At 38.4% G+C, this 17,944-nt stretch overlaps 2 protein-coding genes across 2 annotated transcripts in view; one reads left to right on the top strand and one right to left on the bottom strand.

Moving 5' to 3' along the window:
- Positions 1-5,550: 5,550 nt before the first annotated feature.
- Positions 5,551-13,805, bottom strand: dnajb9b (DnaJ heat shock protein family (Hsp40) member B9b). Its single transcript, XM_063004054.1, has 3 exons — positions 13,761-13,805; positions 9,649-9,879; positions 5,551-8,469 (listed from the first exon to the last, which is right to left on the bottom strand). The coding sequence occupies exons 2-3, from the start codon at positions 9,863-9,865 to the stop codon at positions 8,057-8,059; spliced, it is 630 nt and encodes a 209-aa protein (XP_062860124.1). The 5' UTR covers positions 9,866-9,879; positions 13,761-13,805; the 3' UTR covers positions 5,551-8,056.
- A 3,020-nt stretch (positions 13,806-16,825) lies between these two features.
- apaf1 (apoptotic peptidase activating factor 1) overlaps positions 16,826-17,944 on the top strand; it is a 90,327-nt gene continuing 89,208 nt past the window's right edge. Inside the window, exon 1 of the mRNA XM_062994165.1 lies at positions 16,826-16,895. The gene's annotated coding sequence lies outside the window, so the exon portion shown is untranslated. The remainder of the gene's footprint in view (positions 16,896-17,944) is intronic.

The following is a 17,944-nucleotide window of genomic DNA, read 5'->3' on the forward strand; positions in this document are numbered from 1 at the left end:
CTAAGGTATGCTCTGGATCACTGTCCTGTTGAAAGAGTCAATGACGCCCAAGCTTCTGCTTTCTCACAGAAGGCATTTAGCATTTTCTGATAATTGATTGAATCCATTTTGCCCTTTACAAGCTACAGGTTTCCAGTGCGAGAGGAAGCAAAGCAGCCCCAGAGCATCACCAAACCACCGCCATGCTTCCCTGTAGGCAGGGTGTTCTTTCAGCATATGCATCATTCTTCGTCCTCAAGACATACTGCTGATCCACAGGCCAGAAAAGTTCCAGTTTTGTTTCACCACTCCACAGAACAGAATTCCACAACGTCTGTGGCTTATTCATGTGGTTTTAAGCATACTGAAGCTGACGTTTCTTGTGCTTTTGGGTCAGTAGAGGTGGATATCTTGGAGTTTGGGCATGAAGAACTTTAGCATTTAGTATGCGCCATACTGTGCAAACAAAAACTGCAGTGGCTGCCGATACTTAACCTTGTTGCATATCTCTTTTAAATTATTTTGAAGTGGATATTAAAATTTGTGTCAAAAAAGCATTTGGAGCATTGTTGTACAAAAAGGCAGATCTGAAATTAAAATTTGGGCATTTCTAGTTAGAATAAATATTGATCGCTCTACTAAGTGTAAAAAAATAACTATTTGTTTTAAGGTTAGTGTGGACTAAACGATCTGCATCACTGATAAGAGGAAGCTAAGCACTACAGGTGCACCACTGTTAAACCTGCCTAGCATAGTGTTACCCTTAAAGCAGTACAAAGACAGGGCATCTCTGTCTTGTCTAAACTCTTGGTAATTTTTAACCAGCAGTTAACCATTCTGTTGGTTAAACTATTTAAAGATTTAAAGAATTACTTAAAGAAGAAGTCATCAGCTGGTTGAGTACTACATGTGACAACAGTCTCCTGCATTCTTTATGTCTGGGCTGTGGGGTAGGGTGGCAAGACAGATGCCTTTTATAATGAGGTCCAGGTACATTTTGCAAAAACCTACATTAATTCTGCCAAAATCATGTGGGAAATGTGTCATGGTCTGATGAAACAAATCTGACAAATTTAGAGAGTGGGCAAACATTGCCATCAGGATGGGGAATGGCTGATAAACTTCTACCCAAAAATAATGTAAATAAATGTAAATTAAATAAAGGTAATGTACAGTATATCCATTCCTGCATTTAAGACCTGCAACACCATCCAAAAGGTAGGAGTGGGGAAATTAGGCTAGTATTGAGGTTTATTCACAAAAATAATTACATGATTTCAAACAGGTAAGGTGATTGTAATCATGATTTGGAACAAAAGGCTGAGACTTGTCAACAAATATGTTGTTGTTGAAGTGGGCAGGGGCATCTCCACTATTACATCACCCTTGTCTTTGTTTTTTAGAAACTAAGGACACCAACTGTTGTAGCTGTGAAGGTGGAATTTTCCCAATTAATGTGTAAAGTAACATGCCAGTTGCTCAGCTGTTCAGAGTTTCTGTTGTATACTGTGCTTAATATTACACCATATATTTTCAATTAAAAACAGGTCTCTGCAGGTAGCCTAGCACCTGCACTCTCCTACTATGAAGCCATGTTGTTGTACAGTACAGAATGAGGTTTGCCATTGCCTTGCTAAAACAAGAATGGATATTTTACATATGCAGCCTAAACATCTAGGATGTTGCTCCAAAATGTATACGTACCCCTCAGCATTAATGGTGCTTTAACAGATGGGAAAGTTCCCTATACTTTTAATAGTAATACACCACCATACCATGACAGACACTGGCTTTTTAATTTTCATTTGGTAACAATCAAAATGTACCATTTCCTCCTTTGCCTAACAAAAAACTGTTATATTATTTGCAATACTATTTAAACGTGGACTTATCTTGTCCAGTCAAGTCAAATTGTTTGGTATAGTGCATCCAAAATGTATAGCAGGAGCAGCATTGTTGGAACGGCAGTCTCAAGTGGGTAAGTGGGTATAGTCGGGGTAGGCATTTCTGGCCCTGGGGTTAAAACCAGGCACAGCCAGAAGCCAACATATCGTACTGGGCCAGAAAAAGCAACAAAATATGAGAGCACAAGACTGCCCAGACCCCAAACCCCCAGGATCAGAGCCACATATCCCTGGTTTAAGGACTAATCACAAGCCTGAGTAAATAAATATTTTACATTTACATTTACATTTTCTGCATTTAGCAGACGCTCTTATCCAGAGCGACTTACAGAAGTGCTTCCATAGTAAACATTTCATTTCTCAAGTTTTAGTAAACAACAGTCGAAGAACACAAATCTGCTGAAACCTGTTAGAACCTGTTAGAAGTGTTTTTTTTATTTTTTAATTTATTTTTTAATTTTTTGGAAATGGAAAAAAATGTTAGTAAATAAGTACAAGTCAGCTTAAGTGCTTAGTAAAAAGGTGGGTTTTTAATCGTTTTTTAAAGACAGCAAGAGACTCAGATGTTCGGACAGACAGAGGAAGTTCATTCCACCACTTGGGTGCTAGAACAGAGAAGAGCCTTGATGCTTGTCTTCCTTTAGTCCTGGGTGGAGGCTCAAGTCGAGCGAGACTAGTGGCTCGGAGGTTGCATGGTACAGAGCGGGGTTTGATTAGACCACGAAGGTAGCTTGGGGCTGGTCCATTTTTGGCTTTGTAGGCGAGCATCAGTGTTTTAAACTGAATGTGTGCAGCTACAGGAAGCCAGTGAAGAGAACGCAACAGTGGGGTGATGTGGCAGTGTTTGGGCTGGTTAATAACCAGACGGGCAGCTGCATTTTGAATGAGCTGCAAGGGTTTAATAGTGGACATGGGAGCTCCTGCCAGGAGGGAGTTGCAGTAGTCCAACCGTGAGATTACAAGTGATTGGACCAGGATCTGGGTAGCTTCCCTGGAGAGAAATGGCCGAATCTTCCTGATGTTGTAGAGGAGGAACCGGCACGATCTTGTCATGTTGGCTATATAAGGAGAGAAGGTCAGCTGGTTATCCAGGCCAACACCAAGGCTTCTTACCTTATCAGATGGTCTGATCTGGGAGTCATCAAGAGAAATGACTAGGTCCTACACTTGAAGAGTGCAGTACAGCGCTGTGTACGGAGAGCCACACCCTGTACTGCACTCCTTTCCCATCTCCGTGCAGACGCCACCAACCAGCCAGCAGAGGTCGTAATCGCACTAGTCTGAGAGAGAGTCCCCATCCGACTTAATCCTGCCCCTATCTGAACAACAGGCCAATCGTTGTTCATGTGGCCGCTCATCCTCAGCCGGCAGGCAGAGCCGAGATTTGATACGATGTATTCGAGATCTCAACTCTGGTGAACAGGGTGTGTTTTTACCGCTGTGCCACCTGAGCGGCAAAGTATATTTTTTATTTTATAGATATTATGCAGATGAAAAAAAATAACTCTAGTAATATTATTAATGTGTGCATCAAAGGAGAGATCTGAATATTTGGAGACACAGAGCTGGGAGTAACAGAGAAAGTGTTTAGGTTTAGCACCAGGTTAGACAACTTGTTCCTCACGGCCTTACATCCATCAAGTAATAGCTCTGTTTTATCTGAATTAAGTGAAATAAAATTACATGACATCCAGTCTTTTATGTTGTTTACATGATCCTCAGTGTGACTGTTTGTGTTAATGTCATTGGGTTTGGCTGATGTATACAGCTGTGTGTCATTTGCATAACAGTGAAAACTGATGTCATTTTTATGAATAATTTTACCTAATAGTAGCATGAAGCGTGTAAATAATCGAGGTCCTGTGGAGCACCATACTTTACTTCTGTAGTTTCCGAGCATTTATTATTTACCTAAACAAATTGAAAGTGTCAGATAGTGTCAGTCAGATAATATTTAAACCAAGTGTAAGTACTTTTAACACCTACCATATTTTCCAGCTTATCTTGTAAAACATTATGATCTACTGTATCAAACGCTGTAGTAGATAATTATCAGACCACAGTCTATCTCAAATGAGGCATGGGCTTAAAGGCCACCTTTCAAGAACAGCCTTGTTTTAATATTAGCTATATACGGTTTACAACTTCTGTAGATTATCAATTTACAGTTACTGTTGTTGCTAATCACAGAAAAAGAGAAGTTAGGAACAGAAGTTTCTTTCAAAGCTTTACTGTAGGCAGTACCTATGTTCCAACAATTTCTGACCATCTGGACATTTTTAACCATAAGGGTTTGAACTTTTGCGCCCAGATCTTGTTCTGATACAGTTGTTGTGCCTTTTGTGTTGCTTTGATATGGTTTAAGGTTAATAAATTTATTATTTCATAATTCAGGTTTGTGCAATATGAGAACATACACTCACTGAGCACTTTATTAAGACTCTGTCCTAAATGAACATTAATTAGCTTTTTTTTTTAAATTATTTTCTATTTTTCCCACTTTTTTCCCCCAATTACCCCCCCCCCCCCCCCCCAATCTAGTCGTGTCCAATTACCCTGATTGCGTCCTCTATACTGATTCGACCCTTCACCGCTGACTGAGGACGCCTCTCAACTGACATACGCCCCTCCGCCACGTACAGTCAGTACAGACTGCATTTTTTACCTGCACGAGTCAAGTTCATACACTGACGGGCACTGTGTACGGAGGGCCACACCCCCATCAGCATTATTCCTCAGCCCTGTGTAGGCGCCATCATTCAGCCAGCAGGGGCTGCAGTTGCACCATTTATGAGGACCTATGATCCAACTTTTTACCCCTATGAACAACAGCCACTCGTTGTTCATGCTGCCTAGCCCAGTCGGAAGATTCGATATGATGTATTCAAAACCCCAACTCTGGTGTGCTAGCGTACTTTTTACCGCTGCGCCACCTGAGCGGCTTATTTTTTGTTTATTTATTCAGATTTTATCATGATGTTTTACACTTTGCTTACTTTCATGACAGGACAGGTAGTTACTCATTACACAAGATTCATCAGTTCAAGATCAAACACAGTCACAGCAATTTTGTATCTCCAGTTAACCTAACTTGCATGTCTTTGGACTGTGGGAGGAAACCATAGCTCTCAGAGGAAACCCACACAGACATGCAAACTCCACACAGAAAGAACCTGGGCCACTCCAACTGGGAATCAAACCAAGAAACTGTCGCTGTGAGGTGACAGTGCTGCCTACTGAGCCATTGTGCTGCCTGTCATTTTTTGAGCTACCTCAACTGTATACTGTAGATGCTGTTTATGTATCTGTTGCTCTACGGTAATAACTTTGCAGTGTATGTTGTCCTGGTGTGAGTGTTGCTGTTTTAAAAACTGTTTAAACTTACTGGCCTCTTTATTAGAAACACATACCATGTTAGCACTTTTTGTAGGTGTACACTACAGTTAGTGACGAAAGTTATTTTCTATTGTCAAGCTTGATGTCTGTTAAGCTTCTTCTAGCCCTCATAAGTGGACACTGATTACAAGATGCTGTCATTTTGGTTAGAACTGTAGGATTGTGCTTCATTTTCATTACAATATAACAACATATTTTATACAGCACATTTGTGGACACAAAATAAGAATCCAGAATCTACCCAAAATAAATCCACAAATTCTAGAGAGCATTTGCAATAAATCATTTAATATTTAGGTGCATTCTGTAAAGTAAACAGCTCGCATAGATAAATTAAGAACATGAAAGTGCTTATTACACAGATTATTGCACATTATTTTGTATGCCATTGAGGATATGACATGAGGTATCAGTAAGAAGAGAAGACATGATGGCAATCCTGTGCAACTTGTAATGAAAACTATACTTAAAGGTATTTATTTGGAGAGAAAAAAACAACACTTGCCTTAAGAAAGTCAAAAACAAAATCCTCAGTTTACTGGCCATCATGCTATGGAAAACAATTTAAACAGAAATTCTAAAACAGAATAAGTGATGAAAATGTTTTACTAACTGCTGTAACTTTGGGTGGGTCCAGTGTCTCTCAGATACACTGGAATAAACCCTGGACAACCCCAGGCAACCAAACCAATTCATGACATCAAAAACCAGCATATACACTTACATACATGTTCAGGCAGCAAATCCATTTTTGGAAGGTGGGAGAAACCCACAGTACAACACAGGCATGGTTTCAACCGAGATGGCCAGGACCCGACTCATGTTGATATGAGGCACCCACTCAAAATCATCTGGGAATCTAAGTGGAAATACAGAAGCCTGGACTGACCTTTCAGCCTGCTGCCACCCAGACCATCAGAGTTCAGATAAAATAAGTTCTTTGGTAACATATTGAGCCCTTGCCAGAAAACCATATGTAAATTGCTGGTAGGTAAAGCCTACAAAACAGAAGAGGTTATTAAATCATGTATTAATAATCTCAACAAAAGGGATTCAACCAACAGCTGAAAAAAGTACATCGTTGCACATGTGACAACCTTATTGTATTTGTATTGCATTGTAAATATATTGTGGATATCAATGGGCACTATTGGCTCAGAAGGCTAGGGCTTCAGCTCAGGAAGTGAAACACAGCGAAGACTGGTATAGAGCAATGAGCAATGGTGAGCAATGGCCTGATGCTGAAGGAAAACAGGTTCAATTGTTCTTCTTTTGCCCACTGCTGTTTTGCCCATAAATAAGTCACTTATTGCCCACTGTGCTCCCAAAACGCAAGGACTGTTCAGTTCTCCCCTGTGCGTACATAAAAGGCAGATACAGGCACTGTATTTCAGGAAGATTGCTGTACACAAAGTTTGATTTTGTTAGAGAAATAGTTTGATTTTGTTGAATTATGCTAAACATGGTTTACTAGCAAATTTGGCTTCACTTAGTCCTGGTAATTAGCTGTAAATCATGGAAAAGGAAATTACTGGAATCTGCAATATATTATTCTATTTGTTCTTTGTTATGTTGCAAAACTTTTGTCCTTCTATGTTCATGTGCTGGTTATAGCTTATAGCTATGTCCTCATCAGACTGAACGAAGTGCTGCATTACATTTAGTTGATTCTAGAGTAAACAACGTTTCCACATGATCAGAATATCAATATCAATGCAGTTATTAAGAAAAATGAACTGAAGTACCACATTTGCAGTAAAAGAAGGTTAGCTGTTGGAGTGCAATTTCCGAGTTGGAAAAAAACCGTATTATTCAGTTATGACAGCGCTTGAACGCAGCATGAATTTGAGTTTGAGATTAGAGTAGGCCTGTCACTAATATTACTATTTTGTCTTACCACAGTTCTAGCTAGTCAGGATTTTGTAATGATTATAATGGATTTGTAAAAAAATTTAATCTGTGTAATCAATCCTACAAAGCATGTCAGAAGTGTTTTGATATATTTTAATACTCTTAACAAGACGAGAGATCAAGTATCCATGTACTTTTGGCCATATAGTTTAGTAGCTTTTTTATTTTGTGCTTATTCTTCTTTTTTTTTTTTTTTACAAAGAAGCTTTATTATTTATAGTATAAACAATTATTATTTTTATTATTGTTGGGATACTAAAATAGTACAATTTACACTCAATAGTTTAACAATTTATGCTTAATGTACTTGATTGCAGAATAATAATACTTTGTATGACAGCTAGCTGCTGGCCAAAAAATAATAATACTTGTGACAGACCCAGACTGAATATCGTTTTTGTTTTTTATAAAAATCAATATACCATCTAGTGGGCATAACTGGCAGTGTATGCGGCAGACATGGTTCTGCTAGGGCGGGATGACCGGACTATGTGCGTGGCGTCTTCAAACGCTATGTAAGGACCCTGATTGGCAGATAAAGAGGCGCCTGTGCAGAGTGCATAGGTGAAAAGGGTTTCGCTAAGGGCTGCACACGGGTCGGAGGAGGCGTGAGCAGCAATATACCCACCTCGACTGCAATCAGGGATCCCCCAGCAGCGGAAGACAAATTGACAATGCTAAATTGGGAGAAAATGCATAAACAAAATAGAAAAAAAAAATCAATATACTAGCTGTATTGTTGGTATTATAAATTGGTGATTGCTAAAAACTTTGAAACTGAAATTCTTCTTTCAGTCAAACTATTTCTTTAACTTTGCCAAACTAAACCTCTTAATGACTGTCTTTAGTCATCAGTAAACTTGGGATCAGGAGCATTCTGTGTATGTGGTCACCATGTTTCCTCTACGCTGTGTAACAGTCCTGCAGTTCTGTTGTTGTCCCGCGTGCTGGAACTTGTCACCCGAGTGTCCGTTAAATGAGAAAAAGTCTGAAAACATATCATCAAACATGCCACCACCACCACCAAAAGAACTGTGGAAATGTCTGTTGCTTCTGTGTGTCTCCTTGTGGGACTGAAAGTGGCTCTCAAAATGCCTTTTGTGCTGGGAGTGTGTGGGCTGTCCGAACATATCGAAGTCTTTAAATATGTCCTCAAAGTTAAAGCTGAATGGCTGGTGGAACTGATCACCACTGCTTCTCGTGTGCTCTCTAGAGAAGGGGCTACTCCTCATCTCATCATATTCCTCTCTCCTCTTGCCGTCAGACAACGTTTCATATGCTGAATGATAAAAGAGAACAAGGGAAGCTATTAGTGTACAATATTCAGACTTGCTTTTTGATAAAAGGCACCTTGTGTTTAATAAACTTAAAAAAGTACAAACCCTATTTTCAGAAAAGTTGGGACAGTTTGTAAAATTAACTGACAAAAGTAGAAAACAAAGATGTCCAGTGTTTTTACTGATCAACTTCTTTGTACTTTGTAAATATAAACACATTTAGAATGTACAATTAGCAATGTCCTAAATTTTTTTGGAAATGGTGTTTGTAATTGTAGCAAAGCTTTCAACACTATAGCTGTGTCCGAAATCGCAAACTTCCATACTGAACAGTGCGCGAAAACTGTGGCGATGAGACATCATGCATCACGTGATGTTGGTAAGATGGCAGATGTACGTAGGTTGCGTGCATACTGCACACTTGCATACTGAAAGAGTGTACTGCTTTGCCGGCCGAGCAGTGTGCACTGCCTCTAATCTAGTATGTACTGTTTAAGTATGCGATTTCGGACACAGCCTATTTCTTTTAAAAAGTGAGTAGCAGTTAGGGGAAAGTAATAACTTCTCAAATAGTCTGTCTGTAAGTGTAACGCCCCAGATGTGGAGATTGGCAGCTGGTCACAATTAAAGAGTCATCTTTTTCTGTCTTACTATTTATGGCCAGCAGATGGGGCATGGAGGCACAGAAGACTGATGTGTCAGATCCTCTTATCTGACAGTTGCCTGCGTCTCGTTCAACATTTAATTGCCCCAGGTGAAAGGGTTTCTATTTTCTATAATGTTCTTCCTCACAGATTTGCCTTCAGTTGGAAAAATTGCTTTTTCTTTAAACATAGATGCCGGGTTCAATCCGGTCTGGTTTTCTGGCCACTCAGATGCAGGCACTGTTTATCTTTTTCTGGAACCCACCAGCCTTTGTGGCACTTTTCGGTTGCCAGAACCGAACAGCCTTGTATGAGCAAGAGTCATTTTATAAAATCAAAAATAAATTTAAAATAATAAAACAAATAAAGCTCTACTTTACTTGGTGAGGGGAAACCTGCTAAAGTAGATGCATTTGGCTGTTTTAAATTAATTAAAAGAAAAACAATGAATATAATGCAAACATGTTACTGTGCAGTAAACACTGGGTTTGTAATACTTCTGAAGTAACAGCATGTTTTATATAAGCACAAACTCACCTTCAGCAATCTCCCTGAATGTTGCCTCAGCATCTGGGCTTTTATTCTTGTCTGGATGATACTTCATGGCCAGTTTGTGGAAGGCCTTCTTGATCTGGCGCTCAGATGCGTCTTTCGGCACCCCCAGAATTTCATAGTAATCCTTCTGGGCCAGGATGAGCTCAGTAATCATCAGGACACACACAGCTACTGTTACGACTGACTGGGTGGTAGCCATGGCTGTGCTTGGGCCTGTAAACAGGAAGGAAATATTGTAAGTTAGGAGTTCACACTTTACTCTGATGCATGCTTTTGTTGCTGAAGGGTGTAGTTGTAGTGTTAGTCACTACGAGTATACACTGTTAGTCATGTCAATAGTTAACCAATAACCAACAAAGAAACTGTTGTTTGATGAATGCTGTCGGTTAAAAAGGCCTTTTAAGTTAATTAACAACAGCTGGTGCTTGAATCTTATTTAGAGCGGAGCTACAGTAAGTACAGTGAAAGTGGGATAGCTCTGTGTACAGGAAAACTTTTTATAAATTGACTTAATTTACCTTTATTTTGAATCATGTTTCAGTATGAAGCTAAAACTCTGCTTATCATTATATATAATAACTACACTAATGTTATCTGCACGAGCTTCAATATAGTGACTGCATCCAAATTCATTATAATTACCATGTTTGTGCTTGTAATGAACTCTTTGCTACTGACTTTGTGTAAAATCTATCTTTTGAATGTTGAATTGGTTCAGTTCACAGTGTTTATGTTTATCTTACTGTTCTACATCACTTCCATGTTAACTGGTAACCTGTTTTTAAGCAATAAAACATCTGACCAGTTGATATGAAACAATGATGTGCTTTATATTTTAATATGACGTGATTTGTTTGTCGTTTATAGGTTAAAAAAGACTGACAGAATTAGCATCACTTTACAGTAAGTATAAAACAATAAAACGGAGGTATGTGTATCTCTGTTTGTCCTTTGTTCCTGGCCAAATATTGGCCTTTATGTATGCATATATAGCATTCCAGATTTGTGTTCTTGCATTCTTGTTTTTGTATCGTTGTCAGGGAAACTATGTACCTGATAGGTGTACCTACTAAAATGCTAAATAAGATTATATAATATTATACAATAGTTAGTTCCGACCTTACAATCTGATTGGTTGAGAAGCGTTCTAACCGTGCTGATATTCGTGATAACAGCACGGCCTTTTCACACCACAACTGTATTACTCCGCTGATGCGTTGCCAGTAACGACAAGCTTGATGCACACAAACGCGCACGCAGGTGACACAGACTTTTTTCCCGATCTCGTTTTAAATCCGTTATCTGATATACAATCTAGCGCACTGTGTAGGGAACATAAATCAATTGTCTAATATATTGTCTAGTGCACTATGTAGTGAACATGAATGTGTTATCTGATATACAATCTAGCGCACTGTGTAGGGAACATAAATCAATTGTCTAATATACTGTCTAGTGCACTATGTAGTGAACATGAATGCGTAATCTGATACACAATCTAGTGCACTATGTAGGGAACATTAATGTGTTTGTAACGCGAACAGTTAGCTTAATAGCCCAGTTAACAGCTCCTAAAAGTTCTGTTATCACCTATCCTTTGGTGTGTGCGAGAGGTTTTTTATTTCTTTTTTCCCTTCGGAGGTTCTTGCCTTTTTCTTCTTGTTGTTCTTACCTCCCTGAAATGAGTTTTTGCAACTTGGGAATGTCTGCTTTGTAGTGTTAAACTTTATATTCGTTGTGGAACTACTTTTTGGCGGAAGGTATTGTCAATATTAAAACATATTTATTATGAAATTCAGGGTTTCTTTGATTTATTTTCTTTCTTTATTTTGTAAAAACTGTTGTATTTAAGCAGTAGAACACTTGAGGTCGTGTGTTATCGCCTTTGGCTCGTGCCGGTGACAGAATCACAGCCGTGATGTTATTCGCGATAACACACTCCCTCTTGTGTTCTATTGCTTAAATAAAGTGGAGCAGAGCTCTCTCCCTCTCAGATTTAAATTCAAAGGTAGCCTTATTGGCATGACAAATATGGACATTCGTATTGCCAAGCTTAGTTTAGAAAACAGAATAAAAAGATTACAACAACAATAATAATACAAGGTATAAAAATAGTTACAGATATATTTAAAGAAAACATAGTAGTAACAAAAATAAAAATATACATTTATATATATTAGTAACCGTGGCAGTAATAATACTATATCTAATAGTAATAAGATTAAAAAGTGATTAAAGAGTGTATGTATGTGACGTGGTCACCCACCGTGCCTCACCTGGTGGCAGGTATGTGTGTGTACAATGCTGCTAGTGTGCGGCTCTCTCTGTGCTGTGTGTGTGTGTGTGTGTGTGTGTGTGTGTGTGTGTGTGTGTGTGTGTTTACATTATAGCTTCCATTTAAGGTAACACTTCTGTCCCAGTATTTTTATAACTCCTGCTCATAATACATTTATTAATTTAGAATACATAGGACAGCCATATTATAATTTTTATAGAACAGATCAGCTGTGAGAGAAGATTTAGTTTAATTTAAAATTAAATTCATAAAACTAAGCCATCTTTATATAATCAGTCCTAATTAAGATCAACAATATAAACACATATTTTGTAGCGCCACCTGTTTAAAATCAATCAATTAAAGAACAATTATAGCTGCCAAAGCAATGTTTGTTTCACCTGTCACTGGCTTGTAAATGTACAAAGACATTTTGCTATGTACTGCATTAGACGTGACAGAATTGACTTCCTGAAGAACTGTCCAGGAATAATACCAATGTATTTATTTATTAGGATTTTAACGTCATGTTTTACACACTTTGGGTACATTCATGACAGGACAGGTAGTTACTGGTTACACAAGATTCATCAGTTCACAAGTTTAATGTCAAACATAGTCATGGACAATTTAGTATCTCCAATTCATCTCACCTACATGTCTTTGGACTGTGGGAGGAAACCCATGCAGACACGGGGAGAACATACAAACTCCACACAGAAAGGACCAGGACCGCCCCACCTGGGGATCAAACCCAGGACCTTCTTGCTGTGAGGCGACAGTGCTGAGCCACTGTGCCGCCCCCAATGTAATTAAAAAATAAAAAGCGTTCTTAGGTGGTTTACACTGACACAGTTTAAACGCACTATATGGCCAAAATTATTTGGACACCAGGCCATGAGCTTATTGGACATTTCATTTTTTTAAATGGTATTAAAATAGGTGTGATCATTTCAGTTATAACAACAGCCACTTTTCTGAAAAGTCTTCTTACAAGACTTTGAAGTATGTCTGTGAGAATTCAGTTCCCATTCTACCAGTGCCTATTCGGTCAAAAGAGCCTCAGTGGATGTTCCAGTTCATTCCAATTCCATTCAGTTGAGCTGAGGTCGGGGCTCTGTTCAGGTCACTGGAGTTTTTTTTACAGATCTTGCTTTGGAGGAGCACAGTAATACTGAAACTGTTAAAAGCTTTTCCTAAGCTGTTGTTGCATATAGTTGTAAGCATATAATTTCCTTTACATAATTGATTCATTACACCTGTTAGCAATGGATGTGGCTGAAACACATGAATTCAATAATGACAAATGATATCATGTATGTTGCACAATTAGTATCTACTTGTCACTTTTAAACATTGAAAAAAAATAACATCAACATTTACTTTCAGTCACATCATCTGCTTTCTAAAGGTCACTCGATACCTTGATACCATAAAACCGTGATATTTTTTGACAGTGATCAGGGCTTATCGCCACTGAAACTGAACGTCCCATCTCAATACATTACCAGACAGTATTTAAGTATTCTATTTAAGTATTTAAATAGAAATGTGTGTAAACACGCATCATATTTATGGATCAGTACTGTAAATAAAAAAAATCTATCATGTAATTCTGTGTCTGGAGTCACTAGTGGTACTAACAGGAGAGCTGCCTGTCTAGCGATTTCTCCCAGCAGCTATCTAACATTCTCCCAGCAGCTCTACAACAACTTTAACACTGAAATAAACGTTCTAACACTTTAAACACACTATAATAAAACTGAAAATCTACTTTTATAAAGGTCTGAACAGGTCGTTCATAACATTAAAGACTTACCTAACACTCCTCAGCGGCGCTGAAGTTGAGTCTCTGACAGAACAGCTGATCGCGGTTTCGCTGTGTATGACACTGCAAGATGCGCTTCTACACGACTCGCAATCTGATTGGTCCATTCTTACTGTGTGCGACTAACTGCTCTCTTATTGGTTCTACATGTGAGCTCGTGCCACCTTCATGAAAGAGATACGCCACGTTTGGGCTTCGTCCCAAACCGCATGCTGAGTACCAAACGTCATGTTACAACCTTATTGCTAAAGTATTAATTTTACATATACTATTTAGTTGACTAAGACACAGTTTGGGACGCAGCCCACGATATTTTCAGTGTCGCGACCAAGCACTTTGTATAGTATGAGCTCTCTGATGTCTGGTACATAAATTAATAGCTTATTTTATCAGCTACAGTGAGCATACAGATGAACTTTGTGGGTATACAATTACTGACAAATGCCCATCTGTGTGGCTTTGTAGTACACTCACTTGACTCTTTAGTATGAACACACACCCTGTTAGCGCTGATTGGTGTTGATGTAAGGGTGATTCTTCAATTGGGGGAAACTTTTACGTCCCTAAGTTATAAATTTGTGTTAAAAATACTTTATTACAAAACAAATATTTTAGGTATTAAAAAGATCATTCATTGCATCACTAAAAAAATTACATACCAAAATAATTATGATTTTCATTTTTTATGATTATTTAAACATCAATTTTTTGCTACTTTGGCCTTGTCCCCAACCCAGACTTTAAAACTTCTCTGCTCTAATAAAATGCTAAAAGTGATCAATTCATTATAAAAATCACAATATGAGTTTTATAATAACTTAAAAAGAAACAAAATGTAATTTTTCTTTTCATATTTGTACAACCTATGCATATTTTTGAGCAATATATTACTGTCCCCAGCATTATAGTCATTACCGCAGCAGTGTATGGTTTCTGTAGGGAATCATTTGAAGGTAACACTTGTTTATGTTGTAACAATGGAAACAAAGACTTGCAAGGAAGCACATGCCAGCCATGAGAGAAGATTAACATTTTAGTGTCTGGAAATGTGAATAATTTAATCATGTATTCCTCCTGATCATAGAGTATATTTATTCAGCATCATTACCATTTACATCAGTATGGCAGTACTTTACCAAAAAAAAAAAAAGAAATTTACACATTATTTATATGTATTTAAAGTGCATGTTGTACTAGCTGTTGACTAGCTTTAGCAAATCCATGGCCTATCTAGTTTTTTTCTTAAAAAAAGTAAAAATTGTCATTACCGCAACACGTCATTACCAACACATAATGACATTTTGCTATGCCACTTCGCAAATAAATATGAAATATTAAAATTCTATATAAGCTCAATTGTAGCCATCATTAAGTCTTTGCTCTAGCATTATCTTGACATAATTAAAACTAAATTATTCCTAATTTTATTTTTCAAAAGTTAAGATGATCAAAAGAGCCTGCAATTGAAGAATTGTAAATGGTGTACAGTTGAAATACTAGAGCTATTTTCTTTTTTCATGCTCAAAAGGTGTTAATCTTTCTCTAGTCTTTTATCAATGAGCACTTTCTGGTCACATCTCTTCCCAGCATTGACATTATGGTGTTTAAAAATTCCAACAACACTGCTGCAATTATTTATACAAGTACAGTCAGTGTGAAATAGGTGTTACTTGTAAATACCTTTGACCCATAATTAAATGAAATAATAAATGATAGCTTTTTTAATGATCTGAAATATTTAATGGCAACGCATGCAATAACTCAGAAAACCAGAAAGGGGCAAATTACCGTTAGCAGCACTGTTACAGCAGTGCATCCACATGGTGGCACTATGGCCCAGTGTGTGCTGGGTGTGCTCCCACCTTGGGTGAAAGGATTTTCCTTTATTAGCTCACTCTGTCAGAATGACTGAATTCTGTGTTTGTTTTGTTTGTTTGTTTGTTTGTTTATTAGGATTTTAACGTCATGTTTTTACACTTTGGTTACATTCATGACAGAGGTTCATCAGTTCACAAGTTTATATCAAACACAGTCTTGGACAATTTAGTGTTTCCAATTCACCTCACTTGCATGTCTTTGGACTGTGGGAGAAAACCGGACCACCCGGACCACCCGGACCACCACAGAGCAGGTATTTTTGGGGGGTGGATCATTCTCAGCACTGCAGTGACACTGACATGGTGGTGGTGTATTTGTGTGTGTTGTGCTGGTATGAGTGGATAAGACACAGCAATGCTGATGGAGTGTCTAAACACATCACTGTCACTGCTGGACTGAGAATAGTCCACCAACCAAAAACATCCAGCCAACAGCGCCCAGTGGGCAGCGTCCTTTGACCACTGATGAAGGTCTAGAAGATGACCAACTCAAACAGAAGCAATAGATGAGTGATCGTCTCTGACTTTACACCTACAAGGTGGACCAACTAGGCAGGAGTGTCTAATAGAGTGGACAGTTAGTAGACACAGTATTTAAAAACTCCAGCAGCGTTGCTGTGTCTGATCCACTTATACCAGCAAAACACACACTAACACACCACCACCATGTCATTGTCACTGCAGTGCTGAGAATGATCCACCACCTAAATAATACCTTTTTTGTGGTGGTCCTGTGGGGGTACTGACCATTGAAAAACAGCATGAAAGGGGGCTAACAAAGCATGCAGAAAAACAGGTGGATTACAGTCAGTAATTGTAGAGCTATAAAGTGCTTCTATATGGTAAGTGGAGCTGATAAAATGGACAGTGAGTGTAGAAACAAGGAGGTGGTTTAATGCTATGGCTGAAAACTGGCAGAAAATGTCATATGTAAGAAAGTGGAATTGAGCAGAGCTGTAGAGTCTTTGCATGACACGACATGTATGAATTACAAGCGAAGACGCTTCTCACCCTCCAACCTGCCTGGTTACTAGGAATGAGCTCACTCCATCACGTGATTACACCGCGCCTTTCTATTGGCTGGCATGTACCGGGGAAGTTGTTTTTGTTGAAAAGGAGGAAAGAGTGTGTGAAGAGTGTAATTGATCATTTTACAGCAAACCGGATTTAGTGATCCAGATTATAACACAGCTGTAATAGAGAACGCGATTTTCTGGATGATCTACATGTTGTAGGAACTCAGATACTGGTGAGTAAATATATTTTTAGTATGTTCACACAGTGTGATCAACATGTCAGTGACTTATCAGTGAACTGAACTTGAGGCGATCTTATTTTAAACTCCAGTTTCCTAGTTTGAATATGATCAATCAATTATTATATGCGGTAGTGAAGTGTATAAATAAAACATATTCCAAACTGCCAAAACCTTAAATGATTACTAATAAAGCTTTCGTTTATGACATTTCAGCTGACGATTGTCATACAAATAATTTAGATTGCTTAATCATCTTTCCGGTTGACATTGTGTCCCTTTAACTTGGCATTTATGGTACTTTATGGTATATTTTTGGTAATAAATTACAGTTAAAGACACACACTGGTAGCAAGCATGTATGTCACTTGTTAGTGATTTCTGCAACTGTTCTTTTTGCAGTTCATTTCTGAAATCTCTTATTCACAAACGTTGTCAGACCCTCTATTCAATACTTAGTAGAAGCCCCTTAAACAGCAGTTACAGCTGCACGTCTATTGGTAACATTTTACAAGCTTTGCACATCTGGATTTGGGCAGTTTATCCCATTATTTATGGCAGAGCTTCTCAGGCACCTTCAAGTGGGCGTCTGTGGACTGCTGTGTTCAGGTCTCTCTCCACAAATGTTCAGTGGTGTTTAAGTCTGGGCTTCTAAAGGCCTCTAAAATGTTATTATTTGCTGTATGCTTTAAGTCATTGTGATTTTAAAAGGTGAACTATCTCCCTGGACTGAGTTTTCCTTAAGGGTGTTTCTGTATTTTGCATTTGGCTGCATTCATCCATCCTTTAACTCTTACCAGTCTTCTTTTACCCTGCCACTGAAAATCACTGTCATAGCAGGATGCTGCCACCACCATGTTTCATAGGATGAGATGGTATTAGTCGGGTAATGTGAGTGATGTGCCTGTTTTTCAACAGACATAGTTCTTGCTGTTCTGCCCAAGAACTTTAATCCTTTACATGAAGTTTACTTACCGGTGACTTTCCTCTTGCCACTCACCAGTTAAAGCCTGATTTGCTGCCGCACTGCTGAGATGTTTGTT

Source organism: Trichomycterus rosablanca, chromosome 1 (assembly GCF_030014385.1).
Source record: "Trichomycterus rosablanca isolate fTriRos1 chromosome 1, fTriRos1.hap1, whole genome shotgun sequence".
Taxonomy (NCBI): Eukaryota; Metazoa; Chordata; class Actinopteri; order Siluriformes; family Trichomycteridae; genus Trichomycterus; species Trichomycterus rosablanca.

What these genes read in the sequence shown, in the direction of transcription:
- dnajb9b (XM_063004054.1), bottom strand. Translation starts at nt 9,865, where the DNA reads ATGGCTACCACCCAGTCAGTCGTAACAGTAGCTGTGTGTGTCCTGATG. An exon ending in ATTCAGGGAGATTGCTGAAG is followed by an intron (nt 8,470 to 9,648) that starts GTGAGTTTGTGC and finishes TTTATCATTCAG; the next exon opens with CATATGAAACGTTGTCTGAC.